This window comes from Eubalaena glacialis, chromosome 1, assembly GCF_028564815.1.
Source record: "Eubalaena glacialis isolate mEubGla1 chromosome 1, mEubGla1.1.hap2.+ XY, whole genome shotgun sequence".
Lineage (NCBI taxonomy): Eukaryota > Metazoa > Chordata > Mammalia > Artiodactyla > Balaenidae > Eubalaena > Eubalaena glacialis.
The window spans coordinates 158,549,022-158,573,860 of NC_083716.1; the positions used below are offsets into that span (position 1 = coordinate 158,549,022).

Sequence of the window (24,839 nt, forward strand, 5' to 3'; positions counted from 1 at the left end):
AAGCTACTAGGACCTCAACTAAATAACGACTATCAGAATATAGATTAAAAGATACCATGGAAAATTTTTGAAAGGCCATAATAATGGCATGTAATTCAACTCGCTGAGCAGAACATAGGTTAGTACGTTCTTTAATTTGGATGCCAGTATCTGTGATTATAGCTGTAATGCCATTAGATGATCCATCTGTAAAAACAGTAAAGGCATTTGGTAGAGGGAAACGTTTAATGATTGTGGGAAAAATGTAAGGAGTAGTGAGACTAAATTGTATTAATTTATCAGTAGAATAATGGTTATCTATAGGGCCAGAATACCCACAAAAGGCTAATCCCCATACATTGCTGTGCTGCAATAACCAAGTGAAATGTTCTGAATTATAAGGCAAAATTATGTGTGTAGGGTCATAGCCAAAAAGCTGCATACATCGAGTTCTTCCCATCTGCACTAAAGAAGCAATTAATTCATAATAAGGAGTAATAACTTTACAAGGAGTTACTTTCATATGAAGCCATTCAAGAATCCCCACAGGTTGCCGCAAAACTCCCATAGGGACATGTGGAGTAGGACAAATGATTAATTTTACAGGCAAATCTAAATGTATACGGGTTAATTGAGCTTGCTGTATAGCAGCATTGACCAATTGTAAGGCCTTGGCTCCCTGAGAAGTCAGTGTACGTGGAGATAAAGGGTTAGAATCGCCTTTTAAAATATCAAACAAAGGTTGTAATTGGGCAGTAGTTAATTTTAAAGAAGGTCTCAGCCAATTAATGTCTCCTAAGAGTTTTTGAAAATCATTTAATGTATGTAACTGGTCAGTACGTATCTCAATTTTCTGTGGAATAATTTGTGTGGCATTGATAAATTTTCCCAGATAAGCAAAAGGGGATGTTTTTTGAATCTTATCATCTGCTATTACTAGGCCAAAAGTTTGAAGTGATTTTTGTAGTTGTTCAAAAGCATGCTGTAACATAGTGACATTAGAATGAGCTAATAATATATCATCCATGTAATGAATTAAATATAAAGAAGGAAACTGAAGACGGACAGGTTGCAATGCCTGAGCAACGTATTTCTGACATAAAGTAGGACTATTAGCCATACCTTGAGGCAACACCCTCCACTGATATCCTTGCATAGGCTCTCGAAAGTTAACAGCAGGCACACTAAATGCAAAACGCCTTTTATCTTCAGGATGTAAGGGAATAGTAAAAAAAAAAAAATCCTTTAAATCTATAACAATAATATGAAAAGTGTAAGGAATGTCCGAAGGAGAAGGAAGACCTGGTTGTAATGCTCCCATAATTAACATAGTTTGATTGACAGCCCTTAAATCTTGTAATAGTCGATATTTTCCTGACTTTTTTTGTATAACGAATATTGGAGTGTTCCAACAACTAATAGAAGGTTCTAAATGTCCTAATGATAATTGCTCATTGACCAATTGACGAGCAGCTAATAATTTCTCCTGAGTCAGGGGCCATTGGTCCACCCACACAGGTGAATCACTCAACCATGTTATGGGATCAACAGTGAGTGGAGGAGACTCCAAGGCCCCTAAGAAAAACCCAGTCCCTGTCTATTAGTGAAAGTCCTTGGAACAACAGGTTCATCAATTCCCTGTTGGTTAATGTCTAAGCCTCCATTAGGAAAAAAACCTTGGTTCAATAACATATTAGTCACAGTAGGGTTAGGGCTATACAATAACATTCCCATATCTTTAAGTATATCATGGCCCCATAAGTTAATGGGCAATCCAGGAACAATGTAAGGTTGAAAGTAACCCATATGCCCTTCTGAATCCTGCCATTTTAATAATTGAGCACTTTGCAGAGGAACAGTTGTTTGTCCTATTCCTTGTAGCTCCGAAATGGATGAATGAACAGGCCGTTGTTTCGGCCAATGAATTTGGGTCATAACTGACACGTCAGCTCCAGTATCTAAGAGCCCCCAAAACCGTTTACCATTAATCATCAATTGCATCTGTGGGCGTTGCCTTTCTATTTTTTGAACCCAATAAGTTGCATTAGAGGAGCCAAAAGCTTTAGTTCCCCTCTTCTGATGTTGTAATATGTTTCCCTCAGGCACATATGGAAGTAGAATAAGTTGAGCAATCTTATCACCTGAGTTAATAGGAATAATTTTCTTCAATGTGTAAGCCATGATTTTAATTTCTCCCTCATAATCAGCATCTACAATTCCTGGCAGGAGAGTTAATCCTTTCATAGAAACACTACTCCGGCCTAAAATAAGGCCAGCTGTCCCCGGAGGTAAAGGCCCCAAAACTCCTGTAGATAAAGCTTGAGGCTCCATTCCAGGCGTTAATACATATCTGGAGGAGGCACTGAGGTCCAATCCTGAGCTATCGGGCGTGGCTCGGAACAGGGAGGAGATACCGGGCCGAGATTTTGCTTCATAAAACTCTTGGGTATAGTCTGAGGAGGACAAATAGACAGGTTTCCTAGACTCTTGGGGACACTCTGTGGAGGGCAGATGGTCATTGCCCCTATTGTTTGGCGGGGCCGGGGAGGGCCCCGCAAGAAGTTTCCCGACAGAGGAGTTCCATCTCTATGGGTCTGAGATCGACATTCCTTAGCCCAATGTTTTCCTCTCTGACATCGAGGACACAAACCAGGTGCCCTGGGTCCTGTAGGCGCCTCCACCCCTAGGCCAGCCTTGGCACCGGGGCGGGGAGCCCTACAGTCTTTGGCAAAATGACCAGGTCTGCCGCATTTAAAACATGGACCCCTTTTTCTAGTAGGTTGGACTATGCCAGCTTTTTTAAGTGCGGCAGCAATGGCAGTTCCTTGTACATAAGCAGGTCCAATATCTGAGCAAAGGCGAATATAATCCTCTAAGGTTCCTTTTTTTTTCCAAGGTCTAATAGCCGCCTGGCAAGCACTATTAGCATTTTCGAAAGCCAATTGTCTCACTATAATAGTTCCTGTAGGGCCATCCACTATCAAGCGCCCCACTGCCTGAAGCAGCCGATCCACAAAATCTGCATAAGGTTCATCGGGCCCTTGTCTAATTTTTGAAATATCTTCTGTTTTTTGAGTAGAAGGCAATTTCCTCCAGGCTTGTAGAGCTAAATGATTAATTTGAGGATAGGCTATTGCTGGATAAGTGAGCTGATCTTGCAAAGACATATATTGTCCTTCTCCTACCAACATGTCATAACCAATAGGGATATTGTGAGCAGCATTCTTTTCAGCTTGCTTAGCAGCCCTCTCATAAAAGTCTGATTTCCACATGAGATAATCCCCCCCATTCAAGCAGGCTCGTGCAATAGATTTCCAATCCGAGGGAGGTAAAGCCTCCCCGGCTATAGTATCAATCATAGCTGTTGTAAAAGGGGCTGTAGCCCCGTATTGGGCACATGCTGCCTTCAGATCTTTCAAAACTTTAAAAGGGATGGCCTGATGTTCCCTAATACCCTGCTGAGGATTATTAGGATCTGGTCTTTCAATAACCGGGCAGTAAAACAAAGGATCTTCTCCTCTTTGCATTGCCCCTTGAACAGCCCTCTGCAGCGGGCTCAAAGGGACAGCATCATGTGACTTACTCACATTCAATTTTTTAAGAGACTTTTCCACCAGATCTAATAAAACATCATCATTAGGATATTTATTCTTTTCATATCGTGCAGCTTCCTCAGCAAGATTAAAAGGCACATCCTCATCTGAAAAAGGAGGGCTGATTGCAGCCTCCGCAAGCGGCGGATCAGAAGAAATAGGCTTAATGTGTTCCCCTTCAGAAAGGCGGGGTACAGAATCATGGGGGGGTTCCAAGCATTCCTTGATCAAATTCCATAAACTAAAAGTAATAATCGGAACTTGAGTTGGGCCATTGGCCTTATAATGATTGCGAAGATCTTCCCCTACTTTCTCCCATATAGCGGCGTCTATAGAACCTCCGTCAGGAAACCAAGGAGAAACCTCACATACATGCTGCAAGAATTCAGAGATCTGTGAGGTAGATACCTTCGTGCCCCGTGCCTTTAACATAGACAACAGCACTTGGGCGAACAACTCTCGCTCCTTGGAGCCTTTTTGTCCCATCTTACTTTACTTCTGACTCTATCTGCCTTATGCTTTCTGTTTCACTTATATTCGTGGCGGCCACTTACTCTTCTATATTCCGCATAAGGATCCGCTTACCTCTTTTTCTGTACTTCCTCACCCGTCAGGTCCCTGTGCGGGAGCCACTTGCGATGGTCCAGCCACCGCAGGGGGTCTTCCAGGTCCCGATGGAGAGGGGCAAGGGACTGAATAGCACCGCGAGTATGGGGTCAGAAGGACCAAGACAACTGATGGTTGCAAGGCACTTTATTTAGAATCTACTGAATCTTATATAGACAGAAGAGGAACCCATAAAGTTGCTTATCGTCTCAGTTCAGTCACCACCATGAACGTCAGCAAGTTTACCAGGACCTTGAACATTAACTTCTCTTAACTAGGCACGCACAGCCCCCAGCCATAAGGAACAACCAGGACTCTCAGTTCCCTGAGGTCTCCTGGCCTGAGATAGCTTTGCTGATCTCTTTTACATTCCCCAGGCCTGGAACAAAGAGTGCATTCCAAGTCAAGGAAACAAAGCCCTTAAGTGGCTCTGCTTTTTGTGAGAGACATACTGTCTCCACCAGGAGTTACCTCTGGCTAAGACTGCATGCCTCCCACAGAACACCTCTCTGTCTCACACACACACCACACACATCCATCCTCACCACGCACATACCCCACACCCCCCACGCCACACGCCCACCACCCATCCATAGCCCTGTACACGCATCCACATGCCACTCACACCCACACACTGCACACACCACACATACCACAGGTACACACACTACACGAACACACAGCCACACCACACCCAAACTCCATACACAGAAATCAACACTGCACACACACCCACATGACACACATCCACACCACACACCACACATCCACATGTACCACACACCCACACTATGTATGTGAACACCACACACACACACACACTACACACCATGTACATTAACACCACACACACACACACACACACACACACACACACATTGTTTTGGCAGCCTTAGTTTACTGAGCATAAAGGCCCTCACCTCTCTTGGGTTTATGAGCTAGAGCAAGCATCCCAACCCCTAAACCTGCGGTAGACTTGGACATCACTCTGTCACTGTGGGGATGGGGGTATTATTAGGTGTTCTCCAAATGAACGTGTGCTCCTTCTCATGTGATTTTTGGGTTGGGTCTTCAGGGCAACAAAACAGGAAGTATCCAGACTCATCCTGGTTCTGCCTTGGTTCTTACCCTGCCAAAGGCAAACAAAGGATGTCAATACTTGTATGCACCCAGAATCAATTGGAAGATAAATCCGTTGAAAGGGAAAGCATCTAGGGAAACAGATTTGAGTCAATTATAAATGATTTTTGGATTATTGATCATTCTTCTTTGGCTGTGGGCCACTGAAGAGAAGCTAAAGGATTACGATGAATTATTAAAGAGCTCTGGGTGGCAGTGTGGGGGGCACTCTTTGGACCCTCTTGAGTCAGATTGGCCCAGTGGTGTCGCATTTGACTGTGTTTTCACTGTAGGTACCATTTCTGCCAGCAAATTCCATAGTCCAGAGCAGGTGGGGTCCAATATTTGATTTGTTACATGTTTTATGATGGTCTAGGAGAAGTGAAGTCTCAGTGATTTGGTTTTGTTTTCATTAGATATATATATTAATGGTTTGGGGTGGAAACATGTTTGATTTCAGACTCTTCAAGTCAAGTAAACCCCCAGCACCTGCTTGAGAGAATGTATCATGAGCTGAATAATAATATTTATTGTCACTAAGCACATTATATATACTATTTAATTTAAATTCTACAGTAATTCTATGCAGTAGATACTATACCAAGTATCATAAGCAGTGGGAGGAAATACATATGCACTGGCCCCCCTGCCTTTAGGGAGTGTACAGTTAAACTAAAAAAACAACAGAAACACATCAAATGATTTAGGGTCCTTAGCAGATGAGGCATTCCAGGAGAGTACCTGTTTTCCGAGTAAGAGCCAGAGGCCAGATGTGTCTGAATTCGGCTTTTCTCTTGTCTTGAACAGAGTGGAAGGTCGGGAATCAGGTGCGTGAAGGAGGACTCATAATGGAAAGTGCTTTGTGGCCTGTAGTCAGTGCCAGGGTTCGTGCAACTTCTTGCTTTTGGTAACTCAAATGTTGTCTTGGAAGTCATCTTGTTAGAGAAGCACCAGGCAGTGAACCTCTGAAAGAAAAAGAGGACTTGATTGAGGAAAACAAAGCAGATCTTGCAGGTATTGGGCAGATTTTGAACAAAGATGTATGAGTCAAAGTTGTAAAGGCTGTTGAGCATCCCTGGAAAACTAAAGAGCAGACTGGCTTTGCTTCCAGTTCCATTTCTTCCTAGAGTTTTAGAACTTCTGAAAGGCATGTGTGATTCTCTGGGAAGACAGTTGCTGGCAATCACTTTAGACGTGTGTTGGTATGCTGACGGGTTGTTTAACCTGTGATAGAACTTTTAAGTGTTCCTTTGGTGTGGGCGTGAAGAAGGCTCTCTGGGAGTTGTGCACCGAGGTCCTTGCTAAGCCTGTTGCTTGAAACACTTCTAGAACTCTTCTTTAGGAATTGCTTTCAGGTCCTATGCTGTCTCTTTTTGAAACTCTTCAGAGGTGGCAAATTCTGGATCTTGAAAATGGATTTAGTGAGAGTCCAAATAACAGAAACATTCACCTATCCATCCACACCTTAGGTAAAATGAATAGAAATGGAAAAAAGCAGGGAAAGAATAAGAGAATATTTTATAAGCAGATTTATGTATTAGAAACAGTCAAAAATTATTTGGAACAGTTCGGGCTGGGAATTAACAGATTTTAAAAAGAAATCGATAAAATGGATTTTCTTGATTGATGCGTAAAGTGCTACTGAAGGTATTTCCAGAATAAGTTTCTTAGAAATTTTTGAGCAATGATGATGTGAATGAAACTGTATCTATCAGCTCTCAAGGTGATTTCATTAAGGCAGATTAACTTGGATTTGTAGGTTCTGGTCAGTTTGTAAAATTTCCAAAACAAAGCCCACATTTAGTATGTTACAGTCACACATGCAACCTCATTCTTTCTCCCTTTCTGTCCTTCCTTCCCTCCTTCCTACCCACACGCTCACCCACATATACACTGATCTGCTGCCCGTAGTGACAGCAGGAGGGGATATTGGGGGCCTTCAAGGCCGGCAGGACATGCTCTCCCCTGCCTGGTTGAGTTATCCCGCTAACTGTTGGTCTGTTGGCAGGTCGGATAGATCTCCTAGGGAGCAGGCAGTCCTGCGTGGTGCTCCCTGTTCCACGGAGTCCTGTTTAAGAAGCCCAGGTTCGGTCCCTTCTCTCTCTCTCACATGTCGCCCAGCACTCTTTAGCTCCCTGTGTTTGTCTTTTTCACTCACTAGGGGAAGCTACACGACCCTCAACTCATGGGCATCATCCCAAGGATTGCACACGACATCTTTGACCATATCTATTCCATGGATGAAAACCTGGAGTTCCACATCAAGGTGAGTGCTATTATTGAGTCCCAAGAGAAGAAACTGAGCCCCAAATCGTGTTTCTTTGCTTTTCTCTTTTATGTACATGTAGAAGATTTTATCTTATTTAAATGACATTCCTGTGATCAGCAGAACCATATTTATTAGTTAGTGACTCAGGCTAATACTGAGGAAATACTGAGATAAAGTAAAAGCCCTTTTTAGGATGGAATCATCTTGGTAGTTGTCTGAATTCTACCCTTTACCCTGTGATTTCTGTAGATCTGACTGGCATGTGTCCATGATTGGATGAGGACAGCATTTCCCAAAGTGTGTTCCATGGAATACAATCCCTCATATTATTACTCAGTGGGCTACCACGGAAAAGGCGTATGTGGTCAAATTAGCTGGGAAAACGCTTTGTTGAACAAGGTTAAATTTACCCCAAGCTTAAATATGCTAAAGTGTAATGCAGTTCTACAAAGTGAACATGTACTTATATTACATTTCCTATCTTATTTGACTGTGGACATACTTTACCCTCCTTGGAGGATGACAGACTAGTATTTTGAGGAGTGCATTCCGAGAAATGTTCGGAAAGGGAATTCTTTTCCTCCTTGTTTTTGTTTTTGTTTTTCAAACCTATGTTCTGGCTTAAATTTGAATTGAAAGAGAGAGTTCTACTCTCAACTATAGCTGTGAATTCATAACATTTGGTAGAAGGGGTATATTCATTGGAACGCCTTTGTTTGCAAGTGACTGAAAGCTACTTGTTTAAGCAAATAGAGGAGTTGTTATAAGATACAGAATCTGACAGCAGGCATGGGGGCGCGGAGTTGTGGAGAAGTAAGAAATCCAGGCTCTGCTTTTCCTATTTTTTTTTAACTTAAAAAAAATTGCGATATAGTTCACATACCATAAATTTAACCTTTTTAAAGTGTACAGTTTGATGGTTTTTAGTATATTTTCAAAATTGTACAACCATGATCACTATTTACTTCCAGAACATTTTCATGTTCCCAAAAGAAACTCCATCTCCATTACAGTCCCCACATTTCTTAATTTCTTTAATCCCCACCCTCTTGCTTAATTTCTTTCCCTTGTTCCAGACCATCTTTCTCTTTTCTGTGTGTGGGAAAGAGGGTGCATGACAGCTCCTGCTCTACATTCCCTTATTTCCACTTCCTCATTCCCCTGGGGAGGGGCCCATTGGCCCAGCCTCCAGTAGGTACCCCCCGCCCCCAGCTCCGATGAGCTGTGTCCAGGATGCACGTGGCTGGCAGGGTCCCCGCCACAGTGACTGGGGAGGGGGTTGACAAGGGGGTGGAGGAGAAAGGGGCAGTTAGCAGACTTGCAGGTGAGCAGATCAACCAAGAGGCTGATCATCCTTGAAGGCTGGGACCCAAGTGCCTAGGCCCATCATTTTAGAGGTGAGAAACCGAAGTTCAAAGATATAGAGCCAGATGGCCAGAGTGACATATCAAGTCCTTGGCAGAGTTGAGATTTATTGATTTAATTTATTGATTTAATTTATTTATTTTTGGCTGCGTTGGGTCTTTGTTGCTGCGCGCGGGCTGTCTCTAGTTGTGGTGAGCGGGTCTATTCTTCGTTGCAGTGCGTGGGCTTCTCACTGCGGTGGCTTCTCTTGTTGCGGAGCACAGGCTCTAGGCGCACGGGCTTCAGTAGTTGTGGCTCACGGGCTTCAGTAGTTGTGGCTCGCGGGCTCTAGAGCGCAGGCTCAGTAGTTGTGGCACGTGGGCTTAGTTGCTCTGTGGCATGTGGGATCTTCCCGGACCAGGGCTTGAACCCGTGTCCCCTGCATTGGCAGGCAGATTCTTAACCACTGCGCCACCAGGGAAGCCCCAGAGCTGAGATTTAGATTCTTGATCTGACCAACCCCACATCCAGTACCTGTTCCATTATATTAAATTTCCACCTTTACTTATTTCTGCTGTGTACCTTCCCCAAATTATATAAAAACAAGTCAGAAACTGTTTGCCCAATTATAAAGTACATCCGGCAAATCTTTTTGTTTACAGCTCCTTGTGTTGGCTGAAGCCAGCTTCTCCTCCTTGCTAGAGTTTTTTATATCTGAGGATACAGACACTTGTTGCTTTGATGGGATCAAGATTTAGGAGCTTAGTGCATCTTTAAGGCTGTTTGCATTTAAATACCTTAAACTACTATAGGGTTCTTATGGGATAATCCTGGAGTAAGATGTTAAACCAATTATTGCCGTCAAAATAGGGTCTCATATTAGAATCTTATTAAGATAAAAATAGCCCCAGCATGAAGGGGAAGGAGAGGAGGAACAACACTCACGTCTAGGGCTGAATTTTACAGTCCAGGTTCCTGTCCTGCATTTGTAGTTAGGCTGTCTTATTTCACAAATAATAATTGTAAATGGACAAGTTAGTTATTGACTGCTTCTTATTTTGAACTGAGTAGTTACAGGCTTAATCAAGAAAAAGAGGTTTGATTAAGGCAATATTGAAAATCTGTTCCTTAAAGTGAGTCTCACAGAGGTTTTATTTATTTTTACATCTTTATTGGAGTATAATTGCTTTGCAGTGTTGTGTTAGTTTCTGCTGTATAACAAAGTGAATCAGCTATATGCATACATATATCCCCATATCCCCTCCCTCTTGCATCTCCCTCCCACCCTCCCTATCCCACCCCTCTAGGTGGTCACAAAGCACCAAGCTGATCTCCCTGTGCTATGTGGCTGCTTCCCACTAGCTATCTATTTTACATTTGGTAGTGTATATATGTCCATGCCACTCTCTCACTTCATCCCAACTTCCCCTTCCCCCTGCCCCGCCGTGCTCTCAAGTCCATTCTCTACGTCTGCCTCTTTATTCCTGTCCTGCCCCTAGGTTCTTCATAACCATTTTTTTTTTAAGATTCCATATATATGTGTTAGCATACAGTATTTGTTTTTCTCTTTCTGACTTACTTCACTCTGTATGACAGACTCTAGGTCCATCCACCTTACTACAAATAACTCAATTTCGTTTCTTTTTATGGCTGAGTAATATTCCATTGTATATATGTGCCACATCTTCTTTATCCATTCATCTGTCAGTGGATACTTAGGTTGCTTCCATGTCCTGGCTATTGTAAATAATGCTGCAATGAACATTGTGGTACATGACTCTTTTTGAATTATGGTTTTCTCAGGGTATATGCCCCGAGAGTGGGATTGCTGGGTCATATGGTGGCTCTATTTTTAGTTTTTTAAGGAACCTCCATACTGTTCTCCATAGTGGCTGTATCAATTTACATTCCCACCAACAGTGCAAGAGGGTTCCCTTTTCTCCACACCCTCTCCAGCATTTATTGTTTGTAGATTTTTTGATGATGGCCATTCTGACCGGTCTCACAGAGGTTTTAAACATTATTTCTGAACATGCTTTCGCCTAGTGCCAAACAGTGCTTATTTATTTTTCTTCCATCTGGTTTTGCAAAGTAGTTGAGGTGACAAAAATAACAAAATTCAACCCCCCACCCCAAAGCAGCCACTATCTGCTATGGTAAAAAGAAACTAATAAATCAGAATTCTCTTTCTACTTATATTAAATGTGAACAAGATTCTAATTGCCAGATTTCCTAATATCTAGTTCACAACCGGTCTTTGGATGTCATTAATTTTCTCTGTAACCTGTGGAAATAAGGGCACAAGCTTAAGATCTCAAAGATAACAGAAAAGTCTTAATGAAGACCAGACAATTCTGAAATACATAGAATGGGTTGGAACCAGGGTTGAGTGGGCTGCAGAAGGGCTGGGTTAGAAATGTCTAAGGTTAGAGGCCAAGCAGACCCTAGGATTCCAGCCACAGGGAGAGGTTTCCAGAGCAGTAGGTCTTTCAAAGGTCAAGTAGTTGTATCTATGACAGAGAGGGTCAGTGACAGGGCTGTTTGACAGACATTCAAGCAGGCAGAGGTTGTTAGGGAGAGGATGCTCAGCTACAGATTCCAGGGTTTGAAGCCAGGACCCCAGATCTCAGAGAAACGAGGCATCAGGAGGTTCCAGGCTGAGACACGGACAAAAGGTAATGAACCAGGGCTGAGCTGGGTTGGGATTAGTGCTGGGTTAGGGAGTGTTCACTTTCCCCTGCCTCGAGGCAGGACTGGTCCAGAGCTGGGATGTAGGGGTGAGATTTCACAGGTAGACTTACATCCCAGCTTTACAACTACTTTTCAACTTTTAAAACACCTTTTTGGCTCAATCTTCTGTTTAGATGTCAAAAAAAACCCCCCATGAACTTGAGGGAGAGAACAGTTGATCTGGTCTGCAGAAGGCAAGTGTAGACAGTACAGAATCCTAGAGGGAATTTTTGATATCATCACGTCGAATGGCTTCCTTTGACAGATGGGAGCATTGAGGTGTAGGGTCTTGGTTACTTGTGAATTAAATCTCCGAGATCACGTATCCAGTTAAAGTTGTTCTCAGATATCGGCCTGAGATAAGATAAGAATCACCTGGGGAGTTTAGAAACGGATTCCTAAATCCTATTCTTGGAGATTCTGATTCAGGAGGATTGCAGTAGTGTTCAGGGCAATTTAAACAGATGCTATGGGAGATGCTGATCTAGGCAGTGCTGGGACTGAAGTTTGAGAATAACTAATTGGAAGGCGTCCTTTCCCTCTCACAGTCTAGTTGTGTTTCATTAAATTGCATTTTGTTCAGATCCTTCCTGGACTCCCCAGAGCTGGCCACTATCACCAGCTCTCTCCCTGTTACTATGCTGTAGTTCCAAGCAAACTGCCGTTGTCCCCCTCCCCACCTTCTTCATGTGCATGTTTAGAACATGCTCCCTCCCTGGTCTGAAGAGGCTGTTGATGTGATGCCTAAGGTGAGGTCTACTGATTTTTGACAGTTACGTGCAAAGGACGTGTTCTGTTCTAGCCGTTGTCATACCTAGAAGTTTGCTTGGTGCTCATCTAAGGTGAAAAGGTAGAGTCCTCCTATAAGGCTGTCTAGCACAGGATGTAAATAACACCTGGCTGGAAGTGAAGGGAACTCTGATGTGGGGCTGGAGAGTGGCCCATTGAGCAGGGACTTGTAGAGCAAGCTGACAAGCAGGAAGCAGGAGGCCAGGGGAGTGGGCTGGAGCTCTGCCCTCGAGACTCTGAATCTTCACTCTGTAACCCTCTTCTTACTCTTCGTGGCATAACAGAAAGCTTTTACAAGTTCTAATAATGATGTTTTTGAAATACAGGGTGGCATTTCTGTTTCAAAATCAATTTGTTTTTAATCAGGTTTCCTATTTTGAAATCTACTTGGACAAAATCAGGGACTTACTCGATGGTGAGTAACCCGAATTCTTGTCTTTTATTTGTTCTGTAACTAAAGTCCAGAAAGGTTGGCATGATTTACAGCACTTCTGCTTAAGGAATTTATAGAGATGTTCTATTGCCTTCAGGCTATCTGCTTATTCTCAGCCAAAGCTTTAACTTGAGTCATTGCAAAGTGATTAAATTTACCTATCTTCTGTAACAATTTCTATTTTTTCTCCAATACAGGGTCTTTAACTTTTTTTTTCTTCTTTGCATGTCATCATTATCATCTCTGTAGTATCCAAGACAAACTTGGCTGTTCATGAAGATAAAAACAGAGTCCCGTACGTAAAGGTATGAGGAAAACTTGATTGATGATGCAGTTGATTTCTCTCCAGTCACTGTCATAATTATTACATAAGATGCCCAGAATATTACCTAAAAAGTGCATATAGATATTTAATCATGTTCCTTATATTTAATATTCATCTGGTTAAAAAAACTGACATTTAATTTCTTCAGTTGTTTCTATGTAAGTATATCACAGATGTCAAATCACATGAAGTAAGAACTGGAGAACTGAACATTTATTATTCACATTTAAAGAGGCTTTGGTATTGAGTACAGTTGTTCATACTTTGCACTTGGGAGAAACCTGTCATAGCATTACGTCTACAACTTCAGTATCTAATTAAAGTTGGTGGCTAGATTGAAAGGCAAAGCAAGATTTCATCTATTTCTTTTTCCATCATTGGTTTCCTTCTTTATTTTCTGTCTCCACTGCTGATGAGTATGGACATGTACTTAAAATCTGACACTTATTTTATGGTTTACTTCTGGGTTTCCTAGCGTTTGCTCAGACTTCTTTTTAATGTAGACTGCAAGCCCTAGGTGAGGAGGAAAAGTTGTTGGGTCGACAGTGCAGCCTTTCTCTGGATTGGCAGCTCTAGAAGAGAAGTGGGAAAATGTTTAGCTGTTTCAAAGTCTTGTTGCTTTTCAGTTTTTCAATGACCAACCTGATCTGGCTGTCTTGCAGGGGTGCACCGAGCGGTTTGTGTCAAGCCCCGAGGAGGTCATGGACGTGATAGATGAAGGCAAAGCAAACCGCCACGTGGCTGTAACGAGTAAGCCTGGGGTGGTGTTTCCTCCCCTCTCAGTTAGGACACAAACGTCTGCCTACCTACCAGGTTGGGTGGGGGTAATGAGGTCCAAATGGAATAATGCAGGTGAAGGCGGTTGTAAAGCAGTGACTGGCACTCAAAACACAGGGGTGTAAGCAGCACCAGTGGGCCTGGGCAGGTCCTGGGAAACAGCGCCTCCTGCTGTCCAGGGGCCTGTTGGAAATGTCGGGTGACACTGACTGGGCCCTGGTAACAGCCTAAGCCTGAACACTGGGGTAAACAACTAACCAACTAAAGGGGGAAGAAAGTAAGCTTCTAAGTTCATTTATTTTAACTATGTTATTGTTTAAAAAAATCCAAACCAACAGATTCTATAGGCCAGTCATACGCATGGAAAGAAACCATGTTAGATTTCTGCCCTTTGTAAACAAGGAAAAGAAAGACATGGAGGAGCGGAAGCTTGACTGTAAACTTTTTGATGCCTTGTTAGTAACAAACATAGTCAGGTCAGCTGGTTTACCTTGCGATGCCTTCTTCGGCCCATCTCAGGGAAGCAGGTCACGTGGTGTTAGAGCAGCAGAGCTTCCATGAAAAGATGGGGGCTGTCTGTCTTATTCAGTTGAGATGTGCAGATGAGAGTGAGTTCATGTGAAGAGGACTTGAAAGAATGAAGGATTTCTGACTTTTTTTTTTTTTTAATATTTATTTATTTGGCTGTACCGGGTCTTAGTTGCGGCACGCGGGATCTTTTAGTTGCGGCATGCAGGCTCTTAGTTGCGGCACGTGGGATCTAGTTCCCTGACCAGGGATCGAACCCAGGCCCCCTGCATTGGGAGCACGGAGTCTTAGCCACTGGACCACCAGGGAAGTCCCTGAAGGATTTCTAGCTTTGAAGAGAGAAAAATATCTGGGGAGGGCATATGGACAATACAGTGTTTCTTAACATATTCTTCATAATATCTTAAAGGTGCTGACATTAAGAAAGAGTCAGCTTGCTGTGTTTGATCTGAATGAGTAGACCACCCAGGATTGTTGAAGCTACATGGAGGCAGATTTTGACCTATCACAAGAAGAACTCTAGTCCTTAATGTTGCCCCAAGTAAAGCCTGCTACCTGGAGAGGTAGTGAGTTCCCCGCATGGTGTAGAGGAGATTCAAGCTTTGCTTGGTTGACTGGTGCTATGATCCTTTGATCCAGAACTGTAATTCTCAACTGTTTCCCTACCCCCACAAATGTATCAGATGATATTCATATACATGGCAAGTTTCATAGGTGAGCCTAGACCTGTATATAGTGTAGGTTAAACTCTACTTCTTTCTCTTCTGCTTATACACATATAGGAAAGAATGTAAGACTGATATTCTTATACTAATAGCATCTCTCATTTATAAAGAAGTTTTTCACTGTTTCTTAAGTTATTGTTAGTTATGAATTATTCATGACATACCTGACAGTCCATCTTGGCCCCCTGGTTCAGAACTGTTGGTCCAGAACATTACTATTTTTCTTATCATTCTGGTAAGGTGTTTTTTTTAATTTTGTTACATTATGCATAACATAAAATTTACCATTTTACCACTTTCAAGTGTACAATTTAGTGGCATTAAGTACATTCACAATATTTGCAACCATCACCACTTCCTATTTCCAGAATTTTTTTCCAGAATTTTTAATTATCCCAAAGTGAAACTCCATATCCATTGAATAATAACCCTCCATACTCCCTCCTCCCAACCACTGGTAACCACCATCCTACTTCCTGTCTCAGTGAACTTGACAACTCTAGGTACTTCATATAAGTGGAATGATACAAGTCCTTTTGTGACGTGCTTGTTTCACTCAGCATAATGTCCTCAAGATTCATCCATGTAACATGTGTCAGAATTTCCTTCCTTTTTAAGGCTGAATAATGTTCCATTGTACTCATAGACCACATTTTGTTTTCCATTCATCCACAGATAGACATTGTATTGCTTCTACCTTTTGGCTATTGTGAATGATGTTGCTATGAACATGGAGGTATTTATAAATATCTGTTCAAGTTCCTGCTTTCAGTTCTTTTGGGTAAATACCCAGAAGTAGAATTGCTGGATCATACGGTAATTCTCCTTTTAATTTTTTAAGGAACGGCCATACTGTTTTCCATAACAGGTGCACCATTTTATATTCCCACCAACAGTGTGCAAGAGTTTTAATTTCTCCATATCCTTGCCAACACTTCTTATTTTCTGGGTTTTTTTTTTTTCTTTTTAATCATCATCCTAATGGGTGTGAAGTGCTATCTCATTGAGGTTTTGATTTGCATTTCCCTAATGATTAGTGATGTTTAGCATTTTTTCATATGCTTATTGGCCATTTGTGCATCTTCTTTGTAGAAGTGCTATTCAAGTCCTTGGCCCATTTTTTAAAAATTGGGTTGTTTGGCTTTTTGCTGTTGTTGTTTATTTGTAGGAGTTCTTTATATATTCTGGATCTCAATCCCTTATCAGATATATGATTTACAAATATTTTCTATTCTGTGGGTTGCCTTTTCACTGTTGATAGTGTCCTTTCACACACAAAAGTTTTTAATTTTGATGAAGTTAAATTTATCTTTTTTGTTGCTGTTGTTGCTTGTGTTTTTTGGTGTCATATCTAAGGAATCATTGCCAAATCTGGTGTCATGAACCTTTTCCCCTATGTTTTCTTCTAAGGTTTTATAGTTTTAGTTTTTACGTTTAGGTCTTTGATCCTTTTTGAGTTAACTTTTGTATACGACTTAAAGGAAGAGTCCAACTTCATTTTTGCATATGGATATCCAGTTTTCAGTTTGGTGAAGAGACTGTTCTTTTGCAATTGAATGGTCACTCTTGACACTCTTGTTGAAAATTATTTGACCATATTATGTGAGGGTTTATTTCTAGGCTCTCTATTTCATTGGTCCATATGTCTACCTTTATGACAATACCACACTGTTTTGATTACCATAGCTTTGTAGTAAGTTTTGAAATCAGCAAGTGTGAGACCTTCAACTCTGCTCTTTTTAAGGATTGTTTTGGCTATTCAGGGACGCTTGAGATTCATCTGAATTTTAGGATGGACTTTTCTATTTCTGCAAAAAACGTCATTGTGATTTTGATAGAGATGGCATTGAATCTGTTGGTAGTATGGACATCTTAACAATATTAAGTCTTTTAATCCAAGAACAAGGATTATCTTTCCATTTATTTGTGTATTCTTTAATTTCTTTTAGCAACATTTTATAGTTTTCAGTGTATGCCTTTCACTTCCTTGGTTAAGTTTATTCCTAAGTATCTTATTCTTTTTGTTCTTATTTTAAATGGAATTGTTTTCCTAATTTCCTTTTGGATTGTTCATTATTGTTATATATAATGCAACTGATTTTTATGTATTGCATTTGTATCCTGCAACTTTGCCAAATTCACTAGTTCTAACATTTTTGTGGAATCTTTTAGGGTTTTTTTCCACATAATCTGGTTAGATAGTTTTGAGAAATAATTGCTAGTGGGATTGAATAAAACAGTCACTGGGGTCTCTGCCTGCCTGGTGAGCAAAGACAAGGGTCCAAGAAGATTTTTATTTTTGGTACTTGGTCCTAATGAAGCATATTTCATCTTTGAGACCTTCTATGTGCCTAGCATGGGTTATAGAAGAAATGTATGTCTTAATCCTTCCTTAAGAAAGTCATAATTCTTCCTTAAGAAAGCTTATGATATCACTGATAAGGCAAGGCTTACACACATGAAAAAGATGGAATACATCAGGTACTAGTCAGAATGATAAAGGCTGAGGGACTTAAAATGAGGCAGGGGAGGAAAACTTGAGCTCTTCAAGGAGAGAGGTAGGCTGGATTGGGGTGTTGGAGGATGGCGGCTTCAGGCACAGCTCGAGACTCTGTTGTCTTAAACGACTGACCACGATTTTTAGATTAATTTCTTTGCCACGTGAAAATATTTTAAATCTTTCATTTCTAGAATGAGCATTGTTTTGCAGGAGAAATGGTCTCAGATAATTTTTTAAATTGAGTGGACTTACAAAAAACGGAGCTATTAGGCATGATTTGTTGTGTTTTTTATTGAGATGCTTGCTACCGAAATTTATATGTTCTTTGTAGAGCAGTAAACTGTTTTCCTTTTCAGACATGAATGAACACAGCTCTAGAAGTCACAGTATCTTCCTGATTAATATTAAACAAGAGAATGTAGAGACTGAAAAAAAACTCAGTGGGAAGCTTTATCTAGTTGATTTGGCTGGGAGCGAAAAGGTAATTGGTTCTTTATTTGTATTATCCACAATTTCCCCGTTATTTGCTTCAGTGTGCAATGGGATAATTTTTATGTCTTTCTATTCCCTGGTTTTAAAGAGCTTTTAAAGTTTCTGATGTTGTGCTAAGATGTTATTAAATTTAACCTTCATTTCTCTGCTCTTTCTTTTCTGGTCCTGAAGTCCCCTATTCATGTCACAGGAGGTGTTTTGAATGCCAACCTTGATTTATGCCTAATAGATGATGACATGAGGCGAGTGTTGGTGTGAACTTAGCCTGGCAGAGGCAGCGGCACAAATGCTGGAGGGACGTGAACTTCTGAGAACAGGAAAGATCTCTGTGTTTTAACAGATTCAAATAGGCCAGGAAGGGGCTTTGACGCTGGAATGTGGCAGGCCTGCCTCTGCAGGTTTGTTTGCTGATAGAAGATCTGGAAAGTGGGGCTCTCCCTGCCTTCCCGGCTTCTCTCTGCAGGAGGTGTGAACTGACCGTGTTCTGTGTGGGCAGCCTCACTCCCTTCAGGCTACGGGGTCTGGAGCCAGTGTTTTAGCCACAAGCCCTGACCCTTCTCTGATTTTGTGAGGGTTTTCTTTTGGCATCTGTACCCTGTCCATGCTCTCCCAGGCACTGGCTGAGGCCATACTCCAGGCCTAATAGGCTTCCCAGAAACTCCCCTCTGCCCTCCCAGCCTCACTTCCATAGCACCACCAGAGGGTCCTGCTGCCACACCCCGGCTGGGGGCACTGACCACCTCGGACGACATCACAGAGCAAGTCTCTGTGCACGATACCATGTGGCCTCCCTCATCTCTGATGTCGTGCTGACTGTCCGCATCAGGGCCGGCCCTGAAGCTCAGTCAGTCTCCCAAACTGTGTCATTGATCCCCACTTACTGCTCCCACCACTGAGTTGCTGGATGCCAAGTTATGGCCACTAACATCCGTGTGAGTAATGGCTACTTGGATTGTCCTCCTGTCCGCGTTTGTACAGCCTTGAGCAGATCACATGTATCCTCCTAGTTGGCAATCGAAAATCGAACTGGTCCCGGCTTGTAACTTTAAAAAGATGCCCACCAGAACGGGAGTAAGGAGCAGCATTGCTCACTTCTAGACCGGCCATTAGCAACCAGCATCTGCTTTGCTGCCACACCTGTCGTATCGGTCCAGACAAAGCTCCCAGTGACCCCTTCCCTCTTCCCAAGCTTGCCCCCTTTCCCTTTAGAGCACAGAGATGAGTACTTAAGGCCTAAATGCAGCTGAAAAGTGCTTAATGCAGGCAGCTGAGAGTGGAGGCCTGCACAGTGTCAGTGGTTATTACTTATGATATTTATGAGGCGTTTTAAAGTTGTCCTGCACGTCATTTCCTGTGCTAACATCTGTTTTCCTTGCCCTAGATGTGTCCGCATGAATGTGTCAGTGTGATCTAGTAGAACAGAGCTCTGGGTCTTAGCCCTGTCTTTCTTAAATGGTGTTCTTCCCTTGGGTGGGCAATTTGACATCCCTGGAGCTCAAAATTTTCTTGTCTGTGAAAGGAAGGTGATTGTACTTGTCTTGCATATTTCATGGAGCTAAGATGCTCAAGTGTGAAAGCACCTTAAACAACACCTTGTGAATAGACTGTTACTATTAATACTTGTGACACAGCAGCTCTGTGATTTCTTCATCTGTAAGCAGGGGACCCACACATGATTTCCAGAGAAATCTTTGAATTTTTCTTTGGAAAAAACCTCCCCTTGGACATGCATTCATCTCTATTGTTGGGAGTTTCTCCTTTATACAGAATTGAAATCCATCTTCGCACAGTTTAAAATCATTTCCCTGCTTTTCTTTCTTTCTTCAGAGCGTAGCCGCTCCCCGCCATGTTGTTTGTCCAGTCAGCAGAGCTATGAATCATGTTGAGTTCCCTTTTTTCTAGCATCTGTGAACTGCTTTCTACCTAGAGCAAATGCTGTAAATAGGAAATTACCACTAATAACACAGCCGAGGAGGAATGGTGCATGGTCCCTCTAACTGCAGAGGAAAAAAGACAAATTCACTATGTAATATACATTTTCTTGCCTTACATGCCTTGTCGAGTATTTTTCCTTTTGGATGATTGTTCCTTTTTTTTTCTTGCTATGGGAATAAGTAGGGAAGGAGCAGAGAGTCCGGATAACCATCCCTACCACTTCTTGTCCTTTGCTTGAAGTTGGAGCTTGTAATCTACACTTTCCCAATAGTCCATTCATTGTGGCTGGGACCGTGTTTTCTCTTAATGCTTCCTGGGCATGGAGGCTGTGGTTCAGTCTCGCAGGACCCCAGCCTTTCTGTAGTGACAGCAGTTTTGGAGCCTGGTGTCCCTGGACAAATGTCCCCTGGGAAGCATCCGCAGCTCTACACTTGAGGCATCTCCACTGTTCCCCCTAAAACCTAATTGAGAGGAAAATGACAACAAGAGAGAACAAATCCCCAGCCTCAGGCACAAGGGAAGGTTTTATCACTGTGATTCTCACTTACTTTTATTTCCCCCTGCATTCCAGGAGGATTCACATCAGTCCCTTCCTCCCCGCTTGCCCTCCTGTGAATTGGAATTTTCTCCTCTGTGCTTTTGCTATCCTGTGCAGCTCACTGTTTTCTCTTCTCTCTGGTAGGTCAGCAAAACTGGTGCCGAGGGAGCTGTTCTCGACGAAGCTAAAAATATCAATAAGTCTTTGTCTGCTCTTGGAAACGTGATCTCTGCCTTGGCAGAAGGGACAGTAAGTGATCCTGTCCCCATCTATTAAATGATATTATAAGAAGTCGCCTTTTGGGTTCGTGTACTCTCTTTGCCACACACCCCAGAGAGTCATTTGTTTTTGTTCAGAAAGGGACAGGGGGAATCCTGGCTGTGGACGCCCTGCTTGCTGGGAAATCTAGCCCATTAAAATGTGTGAATGGTGATGCTAATTTCGTATGACCCGGGTGGTCCCAGGATGGGCATTCTAAACTTTGGCAAGATCCAAAGACCAGGCAACAGATTTTTATTTCACATGTTTCTAAGCCCAATTCCCATCACTAACTTGCTTGCCTCTGTATTTTCTCTTTGAATGGGCTGTAACAGCCAATATTTTTTCTTTTCCTAAATAGAAAACACACGTGCCATACCGGGACAGCAAGATGACTCGGATTCTTCAGGACTCTCTGGGTGGGAACTGTAGAACCACCATCGTTATTTGCTGTTCTCCCTCGGTATTCAATGAAGCTGAGACCAAGTCAACGCTAATGTTTGGACAAAGGTGGGCGTAGCCTCTCATAACCTATGCTCTGAGCTGGGTCTTAGGTGTCAGGAGTGAGTGGCGAGGGGCTAGGGTCAGAGAGGGAACAGAGTGAGGAGGCAAGCAGCCTGTTAGTAAATTGCATCTAGCACGTGACCTGTAAACTTGAGGCATCATTTATTGAGGCCAAAGGAACAATTATGTTTTAAAATAATGGGTAGGAATATGCCTATCAAAGGTATGATGCTGAAAAAAACAACTCAAGCTTATTATAGATGTGATTGTTGGTTATGCAGTGGAGTGTTACTTTTGTTCGTCATGGAATTAAGTCTAACTCTCAGGTTCACAGGATTTCAAGTGTATATAACTCGACTGGTAACTACCAGTCTTGGTAGTATGGTTAGTGGTACCACTACTACCAGTAACTACTTCAATATTTGGGATCCATTGCAAATTTGCTGATAGAATAACTGAAACTTAGGTGATTGTAGAGTAGTTGCATAAATATAAAAGGGTGGGGAGAAGAAATCCTGATACTCACCTTGGGGGTAGGAGATACAGCATGTATGCTGAGGAAAGGGGAGGATGGTGGCCCTCTTCTCACCTTCAAAAATGTCCAAAGGAGATTTCCTAGATGTCTGAGAATTTTACTAGGTAGGCAGCAAGGACAGTCAGTAATCCTACAACAACATTTGTGAGTATGGGTTAGTTCATCCCTTCCTTTCTTTTTTTTTTTTTTTTTTTTATTTTTAAAGGAAGGAGTCTTATTTTATTTTATTTTTTTAAAAATTAATTAATTGATTTTATTTTATTTTTGGCTGTGTTGGGTCTTCGTTTCTGTGCGAGGGCTTTCTCTAGTTGTGGCAAGCGGGGGCCACTCTTCATCGCGGTGCGCGGGCCTCTCACTATCGCAGCCTCTCTTGTTGCGGAGCACAGGCTCCAGACGCGCAGGCTCAGTAGTTGTGCCTCACGGGCCTAGTTGCTCCGCCGCATGTGGGATCTTCCCAGACCAAGGCTCGAACCCGTGTCCCCTGCATTGGCAGGCAGATTCTCAACCACTGCACCACCAGGGACGCCCCCATCCCTTCCTTTCTTGATCTTCAGTCATGGTCTGTCAGTTTCAGGTGTTGAGCCCCATCCTCCCTGCATGGCTGCCTCAGGTGCTAGTTCCCAGAGTGCTGGGGTGCTGTGGCTTGGGGCAATCTGAGCATCTTCCATGCTCAATGGGCTGAGCCTGAACCTGGGGTTGGGAGTTGTGGATTCTACTGCTGTCATTCCCTTCAAACAACTGTGTGATCTTTAGACAAGTTACCAGTTCTCTGCGGGCTCCAGCTGCCTTATGCACGGAACACTCCCCCTGCCTTCCTCCTGGGAGTGTGTTGTGTGGTTATGCCTGAGAAATCGTTTAAGATGCCTAGCGAAAGGCCAGATGGTGGTCGGCATTCTGAATGGGAGATTGTTACGGCTTGTTTAAACCGCATTAAACCCCAGTCATTTCCTGAACCCTCAACAGAACATAGAATTACCCAGTCATGGCACCTGTGGGATGTCTAAATAAATAATAATTACACTGAACGGTTGTAGGACTAATATATCTTTTAAATTAGATTTGGGTCCTTTACTTCCTCTCAGATCACTTCCTTGATTAGCAAAATGCTTAGGTTAATGGATTGCAGTAGGATAACACCTACTTTTTCTTAAGGGTCACGGAATACCTATAAACCTGTATCTGTTTATGGGAAACAGAGTACTGTGGTGATCATCCTGCCTGCCCCATCTCTCCTGGTTTCTTAAACTTGAGCTTTAACAGTTTCCTCTGAAGACATGTTTGAGGAAACCAGCACTGAATGCGTTTATAAAGGGAACATCTCTTAAAAAAAATTCTCATCCACAAAGCAAAGATAATCTGAATCTTTGCAAGCCAGAGTCTTCCTGGGGCATGGGCTCTGTCTCAAGGCTGCTGCTGTTGGTAGGCATTTGCAACTGTCTATAGGAAGAGATTTAGGTATGAGTCTGAATGATGATTTTCTTTCTTCTGATCTCAGTGAAGCCATCATCAGTACCATCATCACTAGCACTTTTTTAAAGGAACTAGTGTGTGCCAGGCATGTCAAAATCCTCATAGAAATTCTGTCAGGTAGGCATCTCTCCCCTTTGTGCAGAGGATGAAATCAAGGCTTTGGCTCCAAGCCATTAGGTCCTGCCTCTGAGACCACACAGCCAGTAAATAACTAAATGTGTGGGATGTTATAGGACCGAGACTATATCATTTGACCCACAACCTCTTCCATGTGGGCTGCTTGATCAGGGACCTTGATGAGCACAGCCCTCTGGTGTCAGTTACTCCAGCTTTGAAGCTAAGCTCTGCTTCTCACCCATTTTTTTCTCTCATTTCCTTCTCTTGGAGCCTGAATCTCCTTGCCTATAGGAAGAAATATAATAACACCTACTTCTGATAATTATTGGGAGGATAAAATGAGTTGCTTCAGTTTTTATGTAGCACAAGGGCTGGCACAGAATAAGGTGTCCAGTGATTGCAAGTTCCCCCTTTCCTCCATCTTTCAACAGGCTTGGGAAAGTCATGGTCATGCATGAGACTGGACTGAACGTGACATAATGTACAAGGATATGGGTGTAATATAAGGATCAGGACTGAATGAAGTAGGAGTAGAATTAAATTTCTGGAATGAATGATTAAAGAAATCCTGCTGAAGAAGACCTAAATAGACATTTCTCCAAAGAAGATATACAGATGGCCAACAAACACATGAAAGGATGCTCAACATCATTAATCATTAGAGAAATGCAAATCAAAACTACAGTGAGGTATCACCTCACACCAGTCAGAATGGCCATCATCAAAAAATCTACAAACAGTAAATGCTAGAGAGGGTGTGGAGAAAGGGAACCCTCTTGCACTGTTGGTGGGAATGTAAATTGATACAGGCACTATGGAGAACAGTATGGAGGTTCCTTAAAAAACTAAAAATAGAACTACCATACAACCCAGCAATCCCACTACTGGGCATATACCCTGAGAAAACCATAATTCAAAAAGAGTCATGTACCACAGTGTTCATTGCAGCACTGTTTACAATAGCTAGGGCATGGAAGTAACCTAAATGTCCATCGACAGATGAATGGATAAAAAAGATGTGGCACATATATACAATGAAAGAAACGAAACTGAGTTATTTGTAGTGAGGTGGATGGACCTAGAGTCTGTCATACAGAGTGAAGTAAGTCAGAAAGAGAAAAATAAATACCGTATGCTAACACATATATATGGAATCTAAAAAAAAAAAGGTTCTAATGAACCTAGGGGCAGGACAGGAATAAAGACACAGATGTAGAGAATGGACTTGAGGACACAGGGAGGGGGAAGGGTAAGCTGGGATGAAGTGAGAGAG

General features: G+C 42.4%; 1 protein-coding gene across 2 annotated transcripts in view; it reads left to right on the forward strand.

The window, feature by feature from the left end:
• KIF5C (kinesin family member 5C) overlaps positions 1-24,839 on the forward strand; it is a 162,119-nt gene that overhangs the window by 77,558 nt on the left and 59,722 nt on the right. The window contains exons 4-10 of one of the 2 annotated variants that reach the window (XM_061199905.1): positions 7,459-7,563; positions 12,796-12,844; positions 13,112-13,167; positions 13,850-13,937; positions 18,074-18,198; positions 20,827-20,931; positions 21,302-21,450. In XM_061199905.1, the coding sequence (XP_061055888.1) occupies positions 7,459-7,563; positions 12,796-12,844; positions 13,112-13,167; positions 13,850-13,937; positions 18,074-18,198; positions 20,827-20,931; positions 21,302-21,450 (677 nt within the window). The remainder of the gene's footprint in view (positions 1-7,458; positions 7,564-12,795; positions 12,845-13,111; positions 13,168-13,849; positions 13,938-18,073; positions 18,199-20,826; positions 20,932-21,301; positions 21,451-24,839) is intronic. The other variant, XM_061199916.1, reaches the window with a different exon arrangement.